This window comes from Scyliorhinus torazame, chromosome 11 (genome assembly GCF_047496885.1).
Source record: "Scyliorhinus torazame isolate Kashiwa2021f chromosome 11, sScyTor2.1, whole genome shotgun sequence".
Lineage (NCBI taxonomy): Eukaryota > Metazoa > Chordata > Chondrichthyes > Carcharhiniformes > Scyliorhinidae > Scyliorhinus > Scyliorhinus torazame.
In genome coordinates this window covers 65737485-65758615 of record NC_092717.1, presented here as the reverse complement: position 1 = coordinate 65758615, position 21131 = coordinate 65737485, and the positions used below count along the sequence as shown (strand labels likewise).

Here is a 21131-nt window from a genome sequence, read left to right as displayed (position 1 = left end):
TTAACCAGGTCGGTCAAGGCAGCCTTGAGGAGGAGTTTATAGAATGTATCCGCGATAGTTTCCTAGAACAGTATGTAATGGAACCTACGAGGGAACAAGCGGTCCTAGATCTGGTCCTGTGTAATGAGACGAGATTGATTAATGATCTCATAGTTAGGGATCCTCTCGGAAGGAGCGATCACAATATGGTGGAATTTAAAATACAGGTGGAGGGTGAGAAGGTAAAATCAAACACTAGTGTTTTGTGCTTAAACAAAAGGATTACAATGGGATGAGAGAAGAGCTAGCTAAGGTAGGCTGGGAGCAAAGATTTTATAGTGAAACAGTGGAGAACGTTCCAAGCGATTTTTCACAGTGCTCAGCAAAGGTTTATACCAACAAAAAGGAAGGACGGTAGAAAGAGGGAAAATCGACCGTGGATATCTGAGGAAATCAGGAACAGTATCAAATTGAAGGAAAAAGCATACAAAGTGGCAAAGATTAGTGGGAGACTAGAGGACTGGGAAATCTTTAGGGGGCAATAGAAAGCTACGAAAAAAGCTATAAAGGAGAGTAAGGTAGATTATGAGAGGAAACTTGCTCAATATAAAAACAGATAGTAAAAGTTTCTACAAATACATAAAACAAAAAAGGCTAAGGTAAATATTAGTCCTTTAGAGGATGAGAAGGGAGATTTAATAATGGGAGATGAGGAACTGAACAGGTTTTTTGTGTCGGTCTTCACAGTGGAAGACAAAAATAACATGCCAGTGACGATGGAAATGAGGCAATGACAGGTGAGGACCTTGAGATTAATGTTATCACCAAGGAGGTTGTGATGGGCAAGCTTAATGGGGCTAAAGGTAGACAAGTCTCCTGGCCCTGATGGAATGCATCCCAGAGTGCTAAAAGGGATGGCTCGGGAAATTGCAAATGCACTACTGATAATTTACCAAAATTCACTAGACTCTGGGGTGGTCCTGGCGGATTGGAAATTAGCAAACGTGACACCACTGTTTAAAAAAGGAGGTAGGCAGAAAGCGGGTAATTATAGGCCAGTTAGCTTAACTTCGGTAGTAGGGAAGATGATGGAATCTATCATCAAGGAAGAAATAGCGAGGCATCTGGATGGAAATTGTCCCATTGGGCAGACGCAGCATGGGTTCATAAAGGGCAAGTCGTGCCTAACTAATTTAGTGGAATGTTTTGAGAACATTACCAGTGCGGTAGATAACGGGGAGCCAATGGATGTGGTCTCTCTGGATTTCCAGAAAGCCTTTGACAAGCTGCCACAAAAGGTTGCTGCAAAAGATGGCATTAAGGGTAAAGTCGTAGCATGGATAGAGAATTGGTTAATTAATAGAAAGAAAAGAGTGGGGATTAATGGGTGTTTCTCTGGTTGGCAATCAGTAGCTAGTCATGTCATAGAATCATAGAATCATAGAAGTTTACAGCATGGAAACAGGCCCTTCGGCCCAACCAGTCCATGCCGCCCAGTTTTTACCATTAAGCTAGTCCCAGTTGCCCGCACTTGGCCCATAACCCTCTATACCCATCTTACCCATGTAACCATCTAAATGCTTTTTGAAAGACACAATTGTACCCGCCTCTACTACTACCTCTGGCAGCCCATTCCAGACACTCACTACCCTCTGAGTGAAGAAATTGCCCCTCTGGGCCCTTCTGAATCTCTCCCCTCTCACCTTAAACCTATGCCCACTAGTTTTAGACTCCCCTACCTTTGGGAAAAGATGTTGACTATCTACCTTATCTATGCCCCTCATTATTTTATAGACCTCTATAAGATCACCCCTAAGCCTCCTACGCTCCAGGGAAAAAAGTCCCAGTCTATCCAGCCTCTCCTTATAACTCAAACCATCAAGTCCCGGCAACATCCTAGTAAATCTTTTCTGCACTCTTTCTAGTTTAATAATATCCTTTCTATAATAGGGTGACCAGAACTGCACACAGTATTCCAAGTGTGGCCGTACCAATGTCTTGTACAACTTCAACAAGACGTCCCAACTCCTATATTCAATGTTCTGACCAATGAAACCAAGCATGCCGAATGCCTTCTTCACCACCCTGTCCACCTGCGACTCCACCTTCAAGGAGCTATGAACCTGTACTCCTAGATCTCTTTGTTCTATAACTCTCCCCAACGCCATACCATTAACTGAGTAGGTCCTGGCCTGATTCGATCTGCCAAAATGCATCACCTCACATTTATCTAAATTAAACTCCATCTGCCATTCGTCGGCCCACTGGCCTAATTGATCAAGATCCCGTTGCAATCCTAGATAACCTTCTTCACTATCCACTGTGCCACCAATCTTGGTGTCATCTGCAAACTTACTAACCATGCCTCCTAAATTCTCATCCAATGTCCCTCAGGGATCAGTGCTGGGCTCACAACTGTTCACAATTTACACAGTTGATTTGGAGTTTGGGACCAAGGGCAATGTATCCAAGTTTGCAGACGACACTAAGATGAGTGGTAAAAGCAACGAGTGCAGAGGATACTGGAAGTCTGCAGAGGGATTTGAATGGGCTGGGGTCTGGCAGATGGAATACAAAGTTGACAAATGTGAGGTTATCCATTTTGGTAGGAATAACAGCAAAAGGGATTATTATTTAAATGATAAAATATTAAAACATGCTGCTGTGCAGAGACACCTGGGTGTGCGAGGGCATGAGTTGCAAAAAGTTGGTTTGCAGGTGCAACAGGTGGTTAAGAAGGCGAATGGAATTTTGTCCTTCATTGCTAGAGGGATTGAGTTTAACACTACGGAGGTTATGCTGCAATTGTATAAGGTGTTAGTGAGGCCACACCTGGAGTATTGTGTTCCGTTTTGGTCTCCTTACCTGAGAAAGGATGCACTGGCGCTAGGAGGGTGTGCAGAGGAGATTCACTAGGTTAATCCCAGAGCTGAAGGGGTTGGATTACAAGGAGTGGTTGAGTTGACTGGGGGATCTTATAGAAACATATAAAATTATGAAGGGAATAGATAGGATAGATGCGGGCAGGTTGTTTCCGCTGGCGGGTGAAAGCAGAACTAGGGGACAGAGCCTCAAAATAAGGGGAAGTAGATTTCGGACTGAGTTTAGGAGGAACTTCTACACCCAAAGGGTTGTGAATCTATGGAAATCCTTACCCAGTGAAGCAGTTGAAGCTCCTTCATTAAATGTTTTTAAGATAACGATTGTTTTTTGAAGAATAAAGGGATTAAGGGTTATGGTGTTCGGGCCGGAAAGTGGCGCTTAGTCCACAAAAGATCAGCCATGATCTCATTGAATGGCGGAGCAGGCTCGAGGGGCCAGATGGCCTATTCCTGCTAGTTCTTATGTTCTTATGATTGATGAGCGGAGGACGGTGGATGTTGTTTACATGGACACCAGTTGTAGCCATCTGGGATGGCCACTTACAACAAGAAACATTGACGTTCGCGGAGCCTAAAGAGAAATATGGACAATGTAAGATTCAGGCAGGCACAGAGCCTGCATGTATATTCGTGAGCAGAGAATCCAGACAGCATCGAAACCCCCAACCGATTAGCATTTTAATGGCCCATCTCCGTAAGACAAAGGACTGATACTCAGGTAACCAATACAAGTCCAGACATCTCGGCGCCACTCCCTTTACTCAGGAAGCATAAACAGCAAGGTCAATGACCGCTTAGGACACGCCCAGCCATCAAGGCACCCGCCCCTTTACTGGCTCAGATCGAAGGCAGTGATCGAGAACTGCCCAATTAATTGGGTCCAAACCTAAGGACCGCCCAAAGGAGCGCGAAACCTCCCCAGGATAAAGAGAGACACTGCCATGTGTTCGATCTCTTTTGGACCTGGCGCTCCGGCAACGTCCATCTCCAACTGCAGCACCATGACCAGAAGCAAGTCCAAGTTCAACGCCCGCTACCAGATGGATGAGCCCAGCTGAACAGCAGTTACTGCTCCAGACCCAGCTGATCCAGATTTGAACAAAGGCCACTGTTCCTCTGACCTAAGCCGGGTGCCTGAAGTTAAGTACAGGTTGTCATAGTTGTTAGGTGTAGTTTAGCTTGTAGTGTTTATGTTGCATGTATAAGTTAATCTTGTGTGTAAATAAAGTATTATTGAACTTGAACTAACTAACTGGTTGTTGGGTCTTTGATCGATATCCGGTTGAACCTTGTGGTGGTATCATTTGATACCTGGCGACTCTGAAAGCAATATAATATCAATATCTAGACAAAGAAGGGCAACCTTATTGACTGCCATATTTATAGCAAGTAAAAAAAGGCAACACAGTAAAGCCTTTGACAAAGTGCCTCATGGCAGACTGGTACAAAAGATGAAGTCACACGGGATCAGAGGTGATGTGGCAAGATGAATACAGAACTGGCTCGGTCACAGGCAAAGGGTAGCAGGCAAAGTTTGTTTTTCTGAATGGAAGGCTGTGACTAATGGTGTTCCACAGGGATCTGTGCTGGGGCCTCTGTTATTTGTAGTATACATAAAGGATTTGGAGGAAAATGTAGCCGGTCTGATTAGTAAGTTTGCGGATAACACCAAGGTTGGTGGAGTGGCAGATAGTGTTGTGGATTGTCAGAGGATACAGCAGGACATTATAGGTTGGAGACTTGGGCAGAGAAATGTCAAATAGAGTTACTCCGGACAAATGTGAGGTAATGCATTTTGGTAGGTCTAACATAGAAGGGAAATATACCGTAAATGGTAAAACTCTTAGGAATATAGAAAGTCAGAGAGATCTGGGTGTGCAAGTCCACAGATCTTTGAAGGTGGCAGCACAAGTGGACAAGGTAGTCAAGAAAGCATACGGAATGCTTGCCTTCATTGGACGGGGCATTGAGTATAAAAACTGGCATGTCATGCTGCAATTGTATAGATCCTTGGTAAGGCCACACTTGGAATATTACGCACAATTCTGGTCGCTACACTACCAGAAGGATGTGGAGGCTTTGGAGAGGGTGCAGAGGAGATTTACCAGATTGTTGCCTGGTCTGGAGGGTGTTAGCTATGTGGAGAGGCTGGATAGAGTTGGACTGTTTTCATTAGAAAGAAGGAGTTTGAGGGGTATCCTGATAGAAGTCTGCAAGATTATGAGGGCATGAATAGAGTGGATCGGCAGGCACTCTTTCCCAGGATGGAGGGGTCAGTCACCAGGGGGCATAGGATTAATGTCCGTGGCGCAAAGTTTTTGGCAAAGGTTGGTATCATGACCGGTAAAGGCTTGGTGGGGCCGAAGGGCCTGTTCCTGTGTTGTATTTTCCTTTGTTCTTTATTAGCGCTGCAATGAAGTTACTGTGAAAATACCCTTGTCGCAATACTACGGCGCCTGTTTGGGTACACTGAGGGAGAACTCAATGTCCAATTCACCTAACAAGCACGTCTTTCCAGACTTGTGGGAGGAAACCGGAGGCCCTGAAGGGAACCCACACAGACACGGAAGAACGTGCAAACTCCGCACAAAAGTGGGAATCCAACCTGGGATCTGGCGCTGTGAAGCAACAGTGCTTACCACTGTTTCCGTGCCGCCCATACTAGATTACGAATGAATCCTTTCTCATTGAACAACACCCAGTTCAAGAAAGGCATTGAACATACAGTGCAGAAAGAGGCCATTCAGCCCATTGAGTCTGCACCGACCCACTTAAGCCCTCACTTCCACCTTATCCCCCTAATGCAATAACCCCATCTAACCTTTTTGGACACTAAGGGCAATTTAGCATGGCCAGTTCACCTAACCTGCACATCTTTGGATTGTGGGAGGAAACCGGAGCACCCGGAGGAAACCCACGCAGACACTGGGAGAACGTGCAGACTCCATGGCCTGTTCCCTTCCCCCTTCAACCTACTGGTGCAGAAAACCATCCCGTATACACTCCAGAAATTCCTCCTCCGCTGTACTGTGACTAATTTGACTCGCCCAATTCATATGCAGATTAAAGTCACAAATAATCAAAGATGCTCCTTTACCACGTGGATCTCTGCTTTCCTGTCTAATCCCAGTCTAATCTACCTCTTTTCCCCAGGGTAGAGGGGTCAATTACTAGGGGGCATAGGTTTAAGGTGAGAGGGGCAAAGTTTAGAGTAGATGTACGAGGCAAGTTTTTTACGCAGAGGGTAGTGGGTGCCTGGAACTCACTACTGGAGGAGGTAGTGGAAGCAGGGACGATAGGGACATTTAAGGGGCATCTTGACAAATATATGAATAGGATGGGAATAGAAGGATACGGACCCAGGAAGTGTAGAAGATTGTAGTTTAGTCGGGCAGTATGGTCGGCACGGGCTTGGAGGGCCGAAGGGCCTGTTCCTGTGCTGTACATTTCTTTGTTCTTTGTTTGTTTGTAATGCTATTCCCACTGCAGTTTGGTGGTCTGGACACCACCCCTACGAATGTTTTTTGCCCCATTGTGTTTCTTTAACTCCACCCACACAGATTCCGCATCTTCTGTGCTAATATCTTTCCTCAATATTGTGTCAGTATCTTGTTTTACTAACCATGCAATCCACCACCATTTTTTCAGTCAGTCCTTCCTAAAGACTGAATTACCCTCAATGTTTAGTTCCCATTCTTGGTCACCTTAGAGCCATGAGTCGGTAATCACAACTATATCATCTTACATCTATCTGCGCAACTAATTCACCCATTTTATTTCAAATGTTCCATGCGTTTCGGTACAAAACCTTAAGGCTAGTCCTTTTAATGTTCCTTGTCCCTTCTCTACTATTTTTTACTGTGTCCTTTCATAGAGGGAAAGGGATAAAAGCAAACCCAGGAACTGCTTCGGGGATATCAGACCTTGATGTAATTTTGCATTTCTACTATCAAAGCCATGAACGTATTGTCCATAAATCATCACAGCAAGTTCTTTACCTGTGCTATTCCTCTCTGCAAAGACTGTTTGGCAGCTTAAAGCCTCATAACTCAGTCAGTAAGCAGAACTTCCATTTCTTCACTTAGCTCCCTGGAATAAAAGCTCATAGAACATACAGTGCAGAAGGAGGCCATTCGGCCCATCGAGTCTGCACCGACCCACATTAATCCCTCACTTCCACCTTATCCCCGCAACCCAATAACCCCTCCCAACCCTTATGGACACTACGGGTAATTTAGCATGGCCAATCCACCTAACCTGCACGTCTTTGGACTGTGGGAGGAAACCGGAGCACCCGGAGGAAACCCACGCGGACACGGGGAGAACGTGCAAACTCCGCACAGACAGTGACCCAGCGGGGAATCGAACCTGGGACCCTGGCGCTGTGAAGCCACAGTGCTAATCACTTGTGCTACCGTGCTGCCCTAATTCAGACGTTTCAAGTATCTGTTAGAGTCATAGATGTTTACAGCATAGAAATAGGCCCTTCGGCCCAGCTTGTCCATGCCGTCCAGTTTCTATCACTAAGCTAGTCCCACTTGCCCGCATTTGGCCATATACCTCTCTACCCATCCTGCCCATGTAACTGTCTAACTGTTTTTTAAAGGAGAAAAATGTTATTGTTATTAAAATAATAACTTTTAGAACTAATATTATTTAATATTTTCTCAATTTTAGTGCCTTGATCGGGAGCAAGGAGTTGCATGGGTAAAAAATGAGAGGCTGCCAGCATTCCTTCAGAGTGACTGTTACTTTGAGTACAGGTGAAAGCTCCAAATCCTTTTCCATGTGTGCTTATTGTGATAATATTCACTTTTGCCACAATGATAATCATCTCAGTCGTTGGAGAGAGTTGATGTAAAGCTTTTCATTTTTAAAATGTATTGTTTCATGGGACCTGGGTGTTACTTGCGAGGCCAGCATTTATTGCCCATCCCTAATTGCTCTTAAGAAGTTGGTGGCGAACATCATCCATGTGGTGTAGGTGCATCCACAGTGCTGTTAGGAAAACATTTCCAGAATTTTGACCCTGCGATTCTGAAAGAATGGTCATTTAGTTCCAGTCAGGATGGTGAGTGGCTTGGAGGGGATCTTCCAGTGATGTTCCCATATAGTCAAGTTTCTTGATTGTTGTTGGAGCTGCACTAGTCATTTAAAAAATATAAAGGCACCAATCGCTCTAAAGGATCATATTATGGGTCCACTTGTTTTGAATAAGGCCTGAAAAAAGACATACATGGATCTGAACCTCGGGGATTATAGTAGCAGAGCTGTTTCAATGTGTTACTTAAAAGCAAAAATGAAACCGAAACTTGGATCGTATTACACAATTCCATTCCAATAATTCTACACTGCAATCCTTAAAGGTGTATTATAGTCTCCTTTTAAAATATACTTTCTCCCTTTCCAAAGAAGCATAAATATTTCCAATGCATGTTCTTGTTCAGTTATCATTACATAAGTGTATAGAACAGATTAATCTATAAATCTTAAAAGTGTAGCGGTAATCTGCTGGTATGCTCAGATCTTTTCATCGTAACTTGACTGGCAGTGTTTTTGCTAGCTCACAGTGATTTGCAGGATTGTCATTCTTGGATGTTAATCCTGGTTTCATTTGAGATCTTGCCCTTGATAAAGTAGGAATGTACAGTGGTTGAGGAGTTTGAAAGGATCAGATATGTCCTCTGTTATGCCTCTCCCTTGTGACTTTGTGTATAATAGGACCTTGGTTTTGCATGAACCTTGATATCGCAGCCACATACTTTCTGTGGAATCCTGGATGTGAACTTGTTCCAACTATAAATTTGGCAATTCTGTCCCTGCATTTTTATCATCATCATCATCTCTTTCACTTTTAAGTTGCTCTCTTGTTCCTGTAAGGGTATCACAGAATCATACAGTGCAGAAAAGGCCCTTCAGCCCATCGAGTCTGTACCGGTATGCATGAAAGACACCTGACCTGGCTACCTAATCCAATTTGCCAGCACTTGGTCCATAGCCTTGAATGTTATGACATATCAAGTGCTCATCCAGGTACTTTTAAAGCATGTGAGGCAACCCGTCTTCACCACCCTCCTGGGCAGTACGTTCCAGACCGTCAACACCCTCTGGGTAAAGAGGTTTTTCCTCAAATCCACCTAAAACTCTTGCCACTTGCGTTGATCTTGTGTCCCCTCGTAACTGATCCTTCAACTAAGGAGAACAGCTTAGCTTCTCTCTATCCACCCTGTCCATGCTTCTCATAATCTTGTACATGTTGTTCAGGCCACCCCTCAAGTCTTCTCTGCTCCAACGAAAAAAAACCAAGCCTATCCAACCTCTCTGCATAAATCAAATGTTCAATCCCAGGCAACATTTGGTGAATAGCCTCTGTACCCCCTCGAGTGTAACCACATCCTTCCTATAATTTGTCCAGAATTACGGACAAGACTCCAGCTGTGTTCTCACCAAAGTTTCCCGCTGACTATCTGGGGATCTAAAATAAATGCCTAGCAATGTGGCTGTCCCTTTTTTATTCCTAAGCTTTACCCACAAAGCTTCCTTTGAAGCCCCCCAAGAGATATCTCTCATTACTGCAATAACGATTCCTTAACTAATAATACAATTCCTCCTCTTTTACCCCTCTTCTGTCTCACCTGAAGATTGTATATCCTGGGATGTTGAGCTGCCAGTCCTGCCACTCCCTAAACCAAGTCTCCGTGATGGCTACTACATCATAATTCCACACATCAATCACCGTCCTTAACTCATCCGTTTTACCTGTAATACCCCTGGCATTAAAGTAGAGGCCATCCCCAGCCTTGCCTTGTAACTTAGTACCGTTCATTTCCCTCTGACTTGATTGCTTTTCTGTGTTATACTGTGTCCCTATTCTGCTAGCAGTCTGCATCCGCTTCACCTTCGGAGTTAGTTTAAACTCCTCCCAACAGCACTTGCAAATCCACCAGCAAGGATGTTAGTCCCGCTCTGGTTCTGATGTAGACCGTCCTGGTGTATGGGTCCCACTTTTCCCAGAATGATCTCCGTGATTGCTGATCCTGCAACAACTCTTCAGCCACATAGTCATCTGCGCTATTGTTCTTTTTCTGTACTCGCTATCACACGGCACTGGGAGTAACCCGGGGCTGACAACTTGAAAGGTCTGTTTTTAGTCTACTGCCTTACTTCCTCAATTCTTGATGCAAACCTCATCCCCCTTAGAACATAGAACATAGAACAATACAGCGCAGTACAGGCCCTTCGGCCCACGATGTTGCACCGAAACAAAAGCCATCTAACCTACACTATACCATTATCATCCATATGTTTATCCAATACACTTTTAAATGCCCTCAATGTTGGCGAGTTCACTACTGTAGCAGGTAGGGCATTCCACGGCCTCACTACTCTTTGCGTAAAGAACCTACCCCTGACCTCTGTCCTATATCTATTACCCCTCAGTTTAAGGCTATGTCCCCTCGCGCTAGCCATTTCCATCCGCGGGAGAAGGCTCTCACTGTCCACCCTATCTAACCCTCTGATCATTTTGTATGCCTCTATTAAGTCTCCTCTTAACCACCTTCTCTCTAACGAAAACAACCTCAAGTCCATCAGCCTTTCCTCATAAGATTTTCCCTCCATACCAGGCAACATCCTGGTAAATCTCCTCTGCACCCGTTCCAAAGCCTCCACGTCCTTCCTATAATGCGGTGACCAGAACTGTACGCGATACTCCAAATGCGGCCGTACCAGAGTTCTGTACAGCTGCAACATGACCTCCTGACTCCGGAACTCAATCCCTCTACCAATAAAGGCCAACACTCCATAGGCCTTCTTCACCACCCTATCAACCTGGGTGGCAACTTTCAGGGATCTATGTACATGGACACCTAGATCCCTCTGCTCATCCACACTTTCAAGAACTTTTCCATTAGCCAAATATTCCACATTCCTGTTTTTCCTTCCAAAGTGAATCACCTCACACTTCTCTACATTAAACTCCATTTGCCACCTCTCGGCCCAGCACTGCAGCTTATCTATATCCCTCTGTAACCTGCTACTTCCTTCCACACTATCGACAACACCACCGACTTTAGTATCGTCTGCAAATTTACTCACCCACCCTTCTGCGCCTTCCTCTAGGTCATTGATAAAAATGACAAACAGCAACGGCCCCAGAACAGATCCTTGTGGTACTCCACTTGTGACAGAACTCCATTCTGAACATTTCCCATCAACCACCACCCTCTGTCTTCTTTCAGCTAGCCAATTTCTGATCCACATCTCTAAATCACCCTCAATCCCCAGCCTCCGTATTTTCTGCAATAGCCTACCGTGGGGAACCTTATCAAAAGCTTTGCTGAAATCCATATACACCACATCAACTGCTCTACCTGTTCAGTCACCTTCTCAAAGAACTCGATAAGGTTTGTGAGGCATGACCTACCCTTCACAAAGCCATGCTGACTATCCCTGATCATGTTATTCCTATCTAGATGATTATAAATCTTGTCTCTTATAATCCCCTCCAAGACTTTACCCACTACAGACGTGAGGCTCACCGGTCTATAGTTGCCGTGGTTGTCTCTGCTCCCCTTTTTGAACAAAGGGACCACATTTGCTATCCTCCAGTCCTCTGGCACTATTCCTGTATCCAATGATGACATAAAAATCAAAGCCAATGGTCCAGCAATCTCTTCCCTGGCCTCCCAGAGAATCCTAGGATAAATCCCATCAGGTCCCGGGGACTTATCTATTTTCAGCCTGTCCAGAATTGCCAACACCTCTTCCCTACTTACCTCAATGCCATCTAATCTATTTACCTGGAGCTCAGCATTCTCCTCCACAACATTATCTTTTTCCTGAGTGAATACTGACGAAAATATTCATTTAGTATCTCGCCTATCTCTTCAGACTCTACACACAACTTCCCATCCCTGTCCTTGACTGGTCCTACTCTGTCCCTAGTCATTCGCTTATTGCTGACATACCGATAGAAAGCTTTTGGGTTTTCCTTGATCCTTCCTGCCAAATACTTCTCATGTCCCCTCCTTGCTCGTCTTAGCTCTCTCTTTAGATCCTTCCTCGCTACCTTGTAACTATCCATCGCCCCAACTGAAACTTCACACCTCATCTTCACATAGGCCTCCTTCTTCCTCTTAACAAGAGATTCCACTTCTTTGGTAAACCACGGTTCCCTCGCTCGGCACCTTCCTCCCTGCCTGACCGGTACATACTTATCAAGAACACGCTCCACTTATCCTTGAACAAGCTCCACTTATCCAGTGTGTCCAAAACTTGCAGCCTACTTCTCCACCTTATCCCCCCCAAGTCACGTCTAATGGCGTCATAATTTCCCTTCCCCAGCTATAACTCTTGCCCTGCGGTGTATACTTATCCCTTTCCATCCTTAACGTAAACGTCACCGAATTGTGGTCACTGTCCCCAAAGTGCTCACCTACCTCCAAATCCAACACCTGGCCTGGTTCAGTACCCAAAACCAAATCCAATGTGGCCTCGCCTCTTGTTGGCCTGTCAACATATTGTTTCAGGAAACTCTCCTGCACACACTGAACAAAAAACGACCCATCTAATGTACTCGAACTATATCTTTTCCAGTCAATATTTGGAAAGTTAAAGTCTCCCATAATAACTACCCGATTACTTTCGCTCTTATCCAGGATCATCCTCGCCATCCTTTCCTCTACATCCCTAGAACTATTTGGAGGCCTATAGAAAACTCCCAACAGGGTGACCTCTCCTTTCCTCTTTCTAACCTCAGCCCATACTACCTCGGAAAATGAGTCCCCATCTAGCATCCTCTCCGCCACCTTAATACTGCTCTTGACTAGCAGCGCCACACCTCCCCCTCTTTTGCCTCCTTCTCTGAGCTTACTAAAACACCTAAACCCCGGAACCTGCAACATCCATTCCTGTCCCTGCTCTATCCACGTCTCCGAAATGGCCACAACATCGAAGTCCCAGGTACCAACCCATGCTGCCAGTTCCCCTACCTTATTTCGTATACTCCTGGCATTGAAGTAGACACACTTCAAACCACCTACCTGAACACTGGCCCCCTCCTGCGACGTCAAATCTGAGCTCCTGACCTCTATACTCTCATTCTCCCTTACCCTAAAACTACAATCCAGGTTCCCATGCCCCTGCTGCATTAGTTTAAACCCCCCCAAAGAGCACTAACAAATCTCCCCCCCAGGATATTTGTGCCCCGCAGGTTCAGATGTAGACCATCCTGTCTGCAGAGGTCCCACCTTCCCCAGAAAGCGCCCCAGTTATCCAGAAATCTGAATCCCTCCCGCCTGCACCATCCCTGTAGCCACGTGTTTAATTGCTCTCTCTCCCTATTCCTCATCTCACTATCACGTGGCACGGGCAACAACCCAGAGATAACAACTCTGTTTGTTCTAGTTCTGAGCTTCCATCCTAGCTCCCTGAAAGCCTGCCTGACATCCTTATCCCCTTTCCTACCTATGTCGTTAGTGCCAATGTGGACCACGACTTGGGGCTGCTCCCCCTCCCCATTAAGGACCCGGAAAACACGATCCGAGACATCATGTACCCTTGCACCTGGGAGGCAACATACCAAACGTGAGTCTCTCACGCTCCCACAAAATCTCCTATCTGTGCCCCTGACTATAGAGTCCCCAATTACTAATGCTCTGCTCCTCTCCCCCCTTCCCTTCTGAGCAACAGGGACAGACTCCGTGCCAGAGGTCTGTACCCCATGGCTTACCCCTGGTAAGTCGTCCCCCCCACAAGTATCCAAAGCGGTATACTTGTTTCTCAGGGGAACGACCGCAGGGGATCCCTGCACTGACTGTTTTTTCCCCGTCCCTCTTACAGTTACCCATCTATCTCCAATCTTTGGTGTAACTAATTCCCTGAAGCTGCTATCTATGACCCTCTCTGCCTCCCGAATGATCCAAAGTTCTTCCAACTCCAGCTCCAGTTCCCTAACTCGGTCTTGGAGGAGCTGGAGATGGCAGCACTTCCTGCAGGTAAAATCAGCAGGGACACTAACGGCATCCCTCACCTCAAACATCCTGCAGGAGGAACATTGCACTCCCTTCCCTGCCATTCCTCTAACTTTCTACCAAGATCTGGCTAACAACTAAATTAAAAAAATTTTATATATAAAAAAAATTATTAATAACAATAATAAAATATGGTACTTACCTCACACCAAAGGGTTTTATTATTAGGTTAGAGAAGGAGGGCGGGTGGGAGACACTACACGTGTAGTGTCTCGGGTTTCCTCTCCACCAGAATTTATTGGTGAGGGTCTTCCCAGAAGTCCGCGGGTCGACTTCCTGTTCCCACCTTAAACACTAGAATTTTTTTTAAAAATTTATTTAAAGGAGAAACTTACCTCCCAGAAATCACTTCCGCACTGCCCCCACTGAAATGGACTAGCCTGCTCCGCTCCTGCTGAAATCGACTTGGCCTGCAAGGTAAGCAAGTTGTTAATCTGCGCTTTTTCAAAATTCCCGCGCTGATTCTAAGGTCCCAGCTCTCACTCCCGAACTCAACAGCTGACCTGCAAGGCAAGCAAGTTAATCTGTGTAATCTATATCTGGGTACCAACATGTACCATGATCTTTTCCTTATCAACCTCCTCCTTCAGGATGCCCTGCAGCCGGTCAGTGACATCCCAGTCTCTGGCACCAGGGAGGCAACACACCATCCTGGAGTGATGTTGACGGCCACAGTAACCTATCTGTTCCCCAAATATAGAATGCTCTATTACTATTGCTCCCCCTCCCCCGTCACTGTGCAGACAAACTGCTTGTGTTGCCAGAAGCTTGGCTCTGTCCACACTCCGTGGAGGAACCAGCCTCATTAGCCTCCAGAATAAAACACCGATTTGCGAGTGGGATCCCAGGAGACTCCTGAACCTCATGCCTGTTTTTCTAGGGCTTCCTGATGGTCACCCATTCCCTTCCTTTCTCAAGTGACCACCTCCCTAAATGTGCTAACCACAATGCTTTCAGCCGGCAGATGCATCACCGTGCCCCAGCCGCTGTTTCAGCTCTGAAACCCGAGCTTCCAGGAGCTGGAGCTGGACGCACTTCCTGCACACATGCTGATCCCGTGGACTGGAATGTTCCCAGATTTCCACATGGAGCAAGAGGAGCAAACCACGACTTTGAGCTCTACTGCCAAGTCTAAATTCTTTAAATTTAAAACTTTAGAAGACTATTATATTTTAAGACAGAAAGCAAAGGACCACCTTTGCTAAAACTATGACTTGGCAATTCAATCCAGTTTGAGAAATATCCACCAGGTCTTGCTCACCAGTCAGCTGTGTGCTTTGTAAACTCCCGGCTTCCCTCACGCTCTTTGAGGCAGGTAGGAAATGAAAGCAGCACCTCGCTCCCTTCTCACCGAACTCCCTCAGTCACAAAACTCTCACTTAAGCACTCTAATGCAGCCAAAGTGAACATGAGGGGGAGTGTTTGCTCGTGCTGTTAGGGAGGGTTCAAACTAATGTGGCAGGAGGATGGGAACCGATGTAGGAAGTTGGAGGGAAGTAAAGTGGGGACAGAAACAAAAGACAGTAAGGGGAAAAGTGAAAGATCGAGAAACCAAAGTCAAAAATCAAAGGGCCACAGTACAGAGTACAGAGACTGGAGAACTCCGTGAATGGGTCCAGTAAGGCTAAGAGAAATAAGGAAGTTGAGGGATTTGAGGAAAATCCTTTTTACCCAGAGGTAGGCGACGGTCTGTAAAGCACTGCCTGGGATGGTGTCAGAGGCGGATTGCCTCACATCCTTTTAAAAAGTACCTGGCTGAGTACTTGGCATGTCATAACATTCAAGGCTATGGGCCAAGTGCTGGCAAATGGGATTAGGTAGGCAGATCAGGTGTTTTGCATGTGTTGGTGCAGACTCGATGGGCCGAAGGGCCTCTTCTGCACTGTATTATTCTATGAAAACACAGGGAGAGTGTACAAAACATGACCGGATGGCCTGAGAAAGCAGGTCAGAGAGCAAGGGCAGTCCAGATTAAACTGCATTCATTTCAATGCAAGAGACCTGACGGGCAAGGCAGATGAAAACCGGGCATGGATGGGTACATGGGACTGGGATATTATAGCTAATACTGAAACATGACTAAGGGAGGGACAGGACGGGCTGCTCAATGTTCCAGGGTATACAGATGCTGTAGGAAAGAAAGAACAGGAAGTAAGAGAGGAGGGAGAGTTGTGGTTTTGATTAGGGAGAATATCACGGCAGTACTGAGAGGGGATATATCCGAGGGTTCGCCCACTGAGTCGATATGGGTAGAACTGAAAAATAAGAGGGAGAGATCACTTTGACAGGATTGTACTACAGGCCCCCAAATAGACAGCGGGAAATTGAGGAGCAAATATTAAGGAAATTACAGATAGCTGCAAGAAAAATAGGGTGGTAATAGTTGTGGACTTCAATTTTCCCCACATTGACTGGGACAGTCATAGCATTAGGGGCTTGGATGGAGAGAAATTTGTTGAGTGTATTCAGGAGGAATTTCTCATTCAGTATGTGCATGGTCCGACTAGAAAGGGGGCAAAAGTAAGTTTTAAAGTGCTGGTGGACAAGGATAAGAGTGGTCCTAGGGTTAATGTGCTAAATTGGGGGAAGGCTAATTATAATAATATTAGGCTGGAACTGAAGAACATAGATTAGGGTGGATGTTTGAGGGTAAATCAACATCTGACATTTGGGAGGCTTTCAATGTTGGTGTTTTTCCACCGGAGATGCCAATAATGTTGCTCTGTTTTGGTCCCAACAGCGTTGCCAATACTCTGTGTATTTCTATTTATCTTGGTGAACCACAAGCCTTCCCTTATATCGATCAAATGACCACACAACCAGTTAGTTAGTTCAAAAGATGGTTAGTTAGTTAGTATCTCAACAGGCAAACACAATATCTACTACGAGTTAAAATACACCTATCAGCTATAATAACCTATACTTAACTTCAGGGCGACCGGCACTGTTCAAATGGATAAGGCATCTGGATTTCACTTGGCTGGTTTTGAAGAAAGTGGCTCTGTCTCTGCTGGAGCCCTCCGTCAGGTAGCGATCGTTGGTCTTGAACTTAGCTGGCTGTTCCTGCTGCAATTGGTCTGGCACAGACCAGATCCAAAAGAGACAGAATACATGGCTGTGTCCTCTTTTATCCCTCTGGGATTTAAGCGCTCTTTGGGGTGGTCCTTAACCTTGGACCCAATAGTTCGACAGGGCTCTGATCACTGTCTTCGATTTCGGCCAATAAAGGGGCGGGTGCCTTGGTAGCTAGGTGGGTCCTTAGCGGTCATTGACCTTGGCAGTTGTGCTTTCTGAGTAAGGGGAGTGGCGCCGATCAGTCTGTGGCTGTACCGATTGCCTGATTGGAGTTATATTGTCCTGGGAAAATGGGCCATTAAAATGCAAACGAGCATGGGTTTCGATCAGGCCATGGTCCTTTGCAGGTGACCATCTTAGATGGCTACATTTCAAAAGTCAGTTGAAAGGAATTCAGGACCAGCATGTTCCTGTGAGGAAGAACGATAAATATGGCAAATTTTGGGATCCTTGGATAACGAGAGATATTGTAGGCCTCGTCAAGAAGAAAACGGAGGCATTTGTCAGAGCTAGAAGGCTGGGAACAGACTAAGCCTGTGTGGAATATAAGGAAAATAGGAAGGAACTTAAGCAAGGAGTCAGGACGGCGAGAAGGGGTTAAGGAAAATCCCAAGGCTTTTTACATGTACATAAAAAGCAAGAGTGTAGCCAGGGAAAGGGTTGGCCCACTGAAGGACAGGGGAGGGAATCTATGTGTGGAGCCAGAGGAAATGGGCGAGGTACTAAATGAATACTTTGTATCAGTATTCACCAAAGAGAAGGAATTGGTGGATGTTGAGTCTGGAGAAGGGTGTGTAGATAGCCTGGGTCACATTGAGATCCAAAAAGACGAGGTGTTGGGTGTCTTAAAAAATATTAAGGTAGATAAGTCCCCAGGGCCTGATGGGATCTACCCCAGAATACTGAAGGAGGCAATAGAGGAAATTGCTGACGCCTTGACAGAAATCTTTGGATCCTCACTGTCTTCAGGTGATGTCCCGGAGGACTGGTGAATAGCCAATGTTGTTCCTTTGTTTAAGAAGGGTAGCAAGGATAATCCAGGGAACTACAGGCCGTTGAGCGTTACATCAGTGGTGGGGAAATTACTGGAGAGAATTCTTCGAGACAGGATCTATTCCCAAGTGGTCGTATTAGCGAGACGCAGCATGGTTTTGTGAAGGGGAGGTCGTGTCTCACTCGTTTTTCGAGGGGTCACAAAGATGATTGATGCAGATAGGGCAGTGGATGTTGTCTATATGGACTTCAGTAAGGCCTTTGACAAGGTCCCTCATGGTAGACTAGTACAAAAGGTGAAGTCACACGGGATCAGAGTGAGCTGGCAATGTGGATACAAAACTGGCTAGGTCATAGAAGGCAGAGAGTAGCAATGGAAGGGTGCTTTTCTGATTCGAGGGCTGTGGCTAGTGGTTTTCCGCAGGGATCAGTGCTGGGACCTTTGCTGTTTGTAGTATATATAAATTATGGAAAATGTAGCTGGTCTGATTAGTATGTTTGCGGACGACACAAAGGTTGGTGGAATTGCGGATAACGATGAGGACTGTCAGAGGATTCAGCAGGATTTAGATCGTTTGGAGACTTGGGCGGCGAGATGTCAGATAGAGTTTAATCCGGACAAATGTGAGGTAATGCATTTTGGAAGGTCTAATATAGGTAGGGAATATACAGTGAATGGTAGAACCCTCAAGAGTATTGAAAGTCAGAGAGATCTTGGTGTACAGGTCCACAGGTCACTGAAAGGGGCAACACAGGTGGAGAAAGGTAGTCAAGAAGGCATAAGGCATGCTAGCCTTCATTGGCCGGGGCATTGAGTATACAAATTGGCAAGTCATGTTGCAGCTGTATATAACCTTAATTAGGCCACACTTGGAGTATAGTGTTCAATTCTGGTCACCACACTACCAGAAGGATGTGGAGGCTTTAGAGAGGTTGCAGAAGAGATTTACCAGGATGTTGCCTGGTATGGAGGGCATTAGCTATGAGGAGAGGTTAAATAAACTTGGTTTGTTCTCACTGGAACGGAGGAGGTTGAGGGGCGACCTGATGGAGGTCTACAAAATTTTGAGGGACACAGACAGACTGGATAGTCAGAGACTTTTTCCCAGGGTAGAGGGGTCAATTACTAGGGGGCATAGGTTTAAGGTGCGAGGGGCAAGGTTTAGAGGAGATGTACGAGGTAAGTTTTTTACACAGAGAGTAGTGGGTGCCTGGAACACGCTGCTGGAGGAGGTGGTGGAAGCGGGGACGATGGTGACATTTAAGGGACATCTTGACAAATACATGAATAGGATGGGAATAGTGAGATACGGACCCCGGAAGTGGAGAGGAATTTAGTTTCGACGGGCAGCATGGTCGGCGCAGGCTTGGAAGGCCGAAGGGCCTGTTCGTGCGCTGTACTGTTCTTTGTTCTAAAACTGGACCTCCTCTTGGGAAATAAGGAAGGGCAGGTGACAGAAGTGTCGGTGAGGGATCACTTTGCGACCAGTGACCATAATTCCATTAGTTTTAAGATTGCTATGGAGAATGATAGTTCTGGCCCAAAAGTTAAAACTCTAAATTGGGGCAAGGCCAATTTTGATGGTATTAGACAGGAACTTTCAGAGGTAGATTGGGGGAGACTGTTGGCAGGCAAAGGGACGGCTGGTAAGTGGGAGGCTTTCAAAAGTTTGTTCACTAGGGTTCAGGATAAGCGCATTCCTTTTAGAGGGAATGCTGGATGGCTCGGGATATTAAGGCCCTGGTTAAAAAGAAGAAGGAGGCATATGACATGCATCGGCAGGACGGATCAAGTGGATCCCTTGAGTACAGAGGTTGTCGGAGTAGAGTTGAGAGAGAAATCAGGAGGGGAAAAAAGAGGACATGAGATTGCTTTGGCAGATAAGGCAAAGGGGCATCCAAAGAGCTTCTACAAATACATAAAAGAGATCTATGAGTACAGGTTCATAGCTCCTTGAAAGTGGAGTCACGGGTGGACAGGTGGTGAAGAAGGCATTCGGCATGCTTTGTTTCATTGGTCAGAACATCGAATACAGGAGTTAGGATGACTTGCATAAGTTGTACAAGACATTAGTAAGGCCACACTTGGAATATTGTGCACAGTTTTGGTCACCCTATTATAGAATAGATAATATTAAACTGGAAAGAGTGTGGAAAAGATTTACTAGGATGCTATCGGGATTTGATGGTTTCATAGAATCTACAGTGCAGAAGGAGGCCAGTCGGCTCATCGAGTAAGAGGCTGGATAGACTGGAACATTTTTCCCTGGAGTGTAGGAGGCTTAGGGTTGATCTTTTAGAAATCTATAAAATGAAATGAAATGAAATGAAAATCGCTTATTGTCACAAGTAGGCTTCAAATTAAGTTACTGTGAAAAGCCCCTAGTCTCCACGTTCCGGCGCCTGTTCGGGGAGGCTGTTATGGGAATTGAACCGTGCTGCTGGTCTGACTTGGTCTGCTTTCAAAGCCAGCGATTTAGCCCTGTGCAATTGGGACTAGCTTAGTGGTAAAAACTGGGCGGCATGGACAAGTTCAGCCCATGGACCTGTTTTAATGCTGTAAACCTCTCTGACTCTGTGACTGTGTAAAGGGCAAAAGAATAATTGGTGAGCGAGTCGGGCCTCTTAAGGATCCACAAGATCCACAGATCCACAAGAGATGGGTAGCCTAAATGAATATTTCTCATCGGTATTTGCAGTTGAAAAAGGCATGGACTTTAGGGAACTTGGGGAAGTAAATGGTGATGTCTTGAGGAGTGTGCGTATTACAGAGAAGGAGGTGCTGGAAGTCTTAAAGTGCACCAAGGTAGATAAATCCTCATAACCTGATGAAATGTATCCCAGGATGTTGTGGGAGGCTAGGGAGGAAATTGTGGGTCCCCTAGCAGAGATATTTGAATTGTCGACAGCCACAGGTCAGGTGCCTGAAGATTGGAGGGTAGCAAATGTTGTGCCTTTGTTTAAGAAAAGCCTGGCAACTACAGACCGGTGAGCCTAATGTGGTTCACCGGTCTGCAGCTTAACCGGTGGTTAAGCTGTAGGAAGGTATTCTGAAAGACAGGACCTACAGGCATTTAGAGAGGCAAGGACTGATTGGGAACAGTCAGCATGGCTTTGCGAGTGGAAAATTGTGTGTCTCGAATTTGGTTGAGTTTTCTGAAGGGGTAAC

At 45.7% G+C, this 21131-nt stretch overlaps 1 protein-coding gene across 2 annotated transcripts in view; it reads left to right on the top strand.

Moving 5' to 3' along the window:
* The window catches only part of LOC140385316 (regulator of G-protein signaling 22-like), a 689200-nt gene that overhangs the window by 127614 nt on the left and 540455 nt on the right, over positions 1–21131 (top strand). For both annotated transcript variants that reach the window (XM_072467373.1, XM_072467374.1), the window contains exon 5: positions 7539–7624. In XM_072467373.1, coding sequence (XP_072323474.1) covers positions 7539–7624 — 86 coding nt within the window. The remainder of the gene's footprint in view (positions 1–7538; positions 7625–21131) is intronic.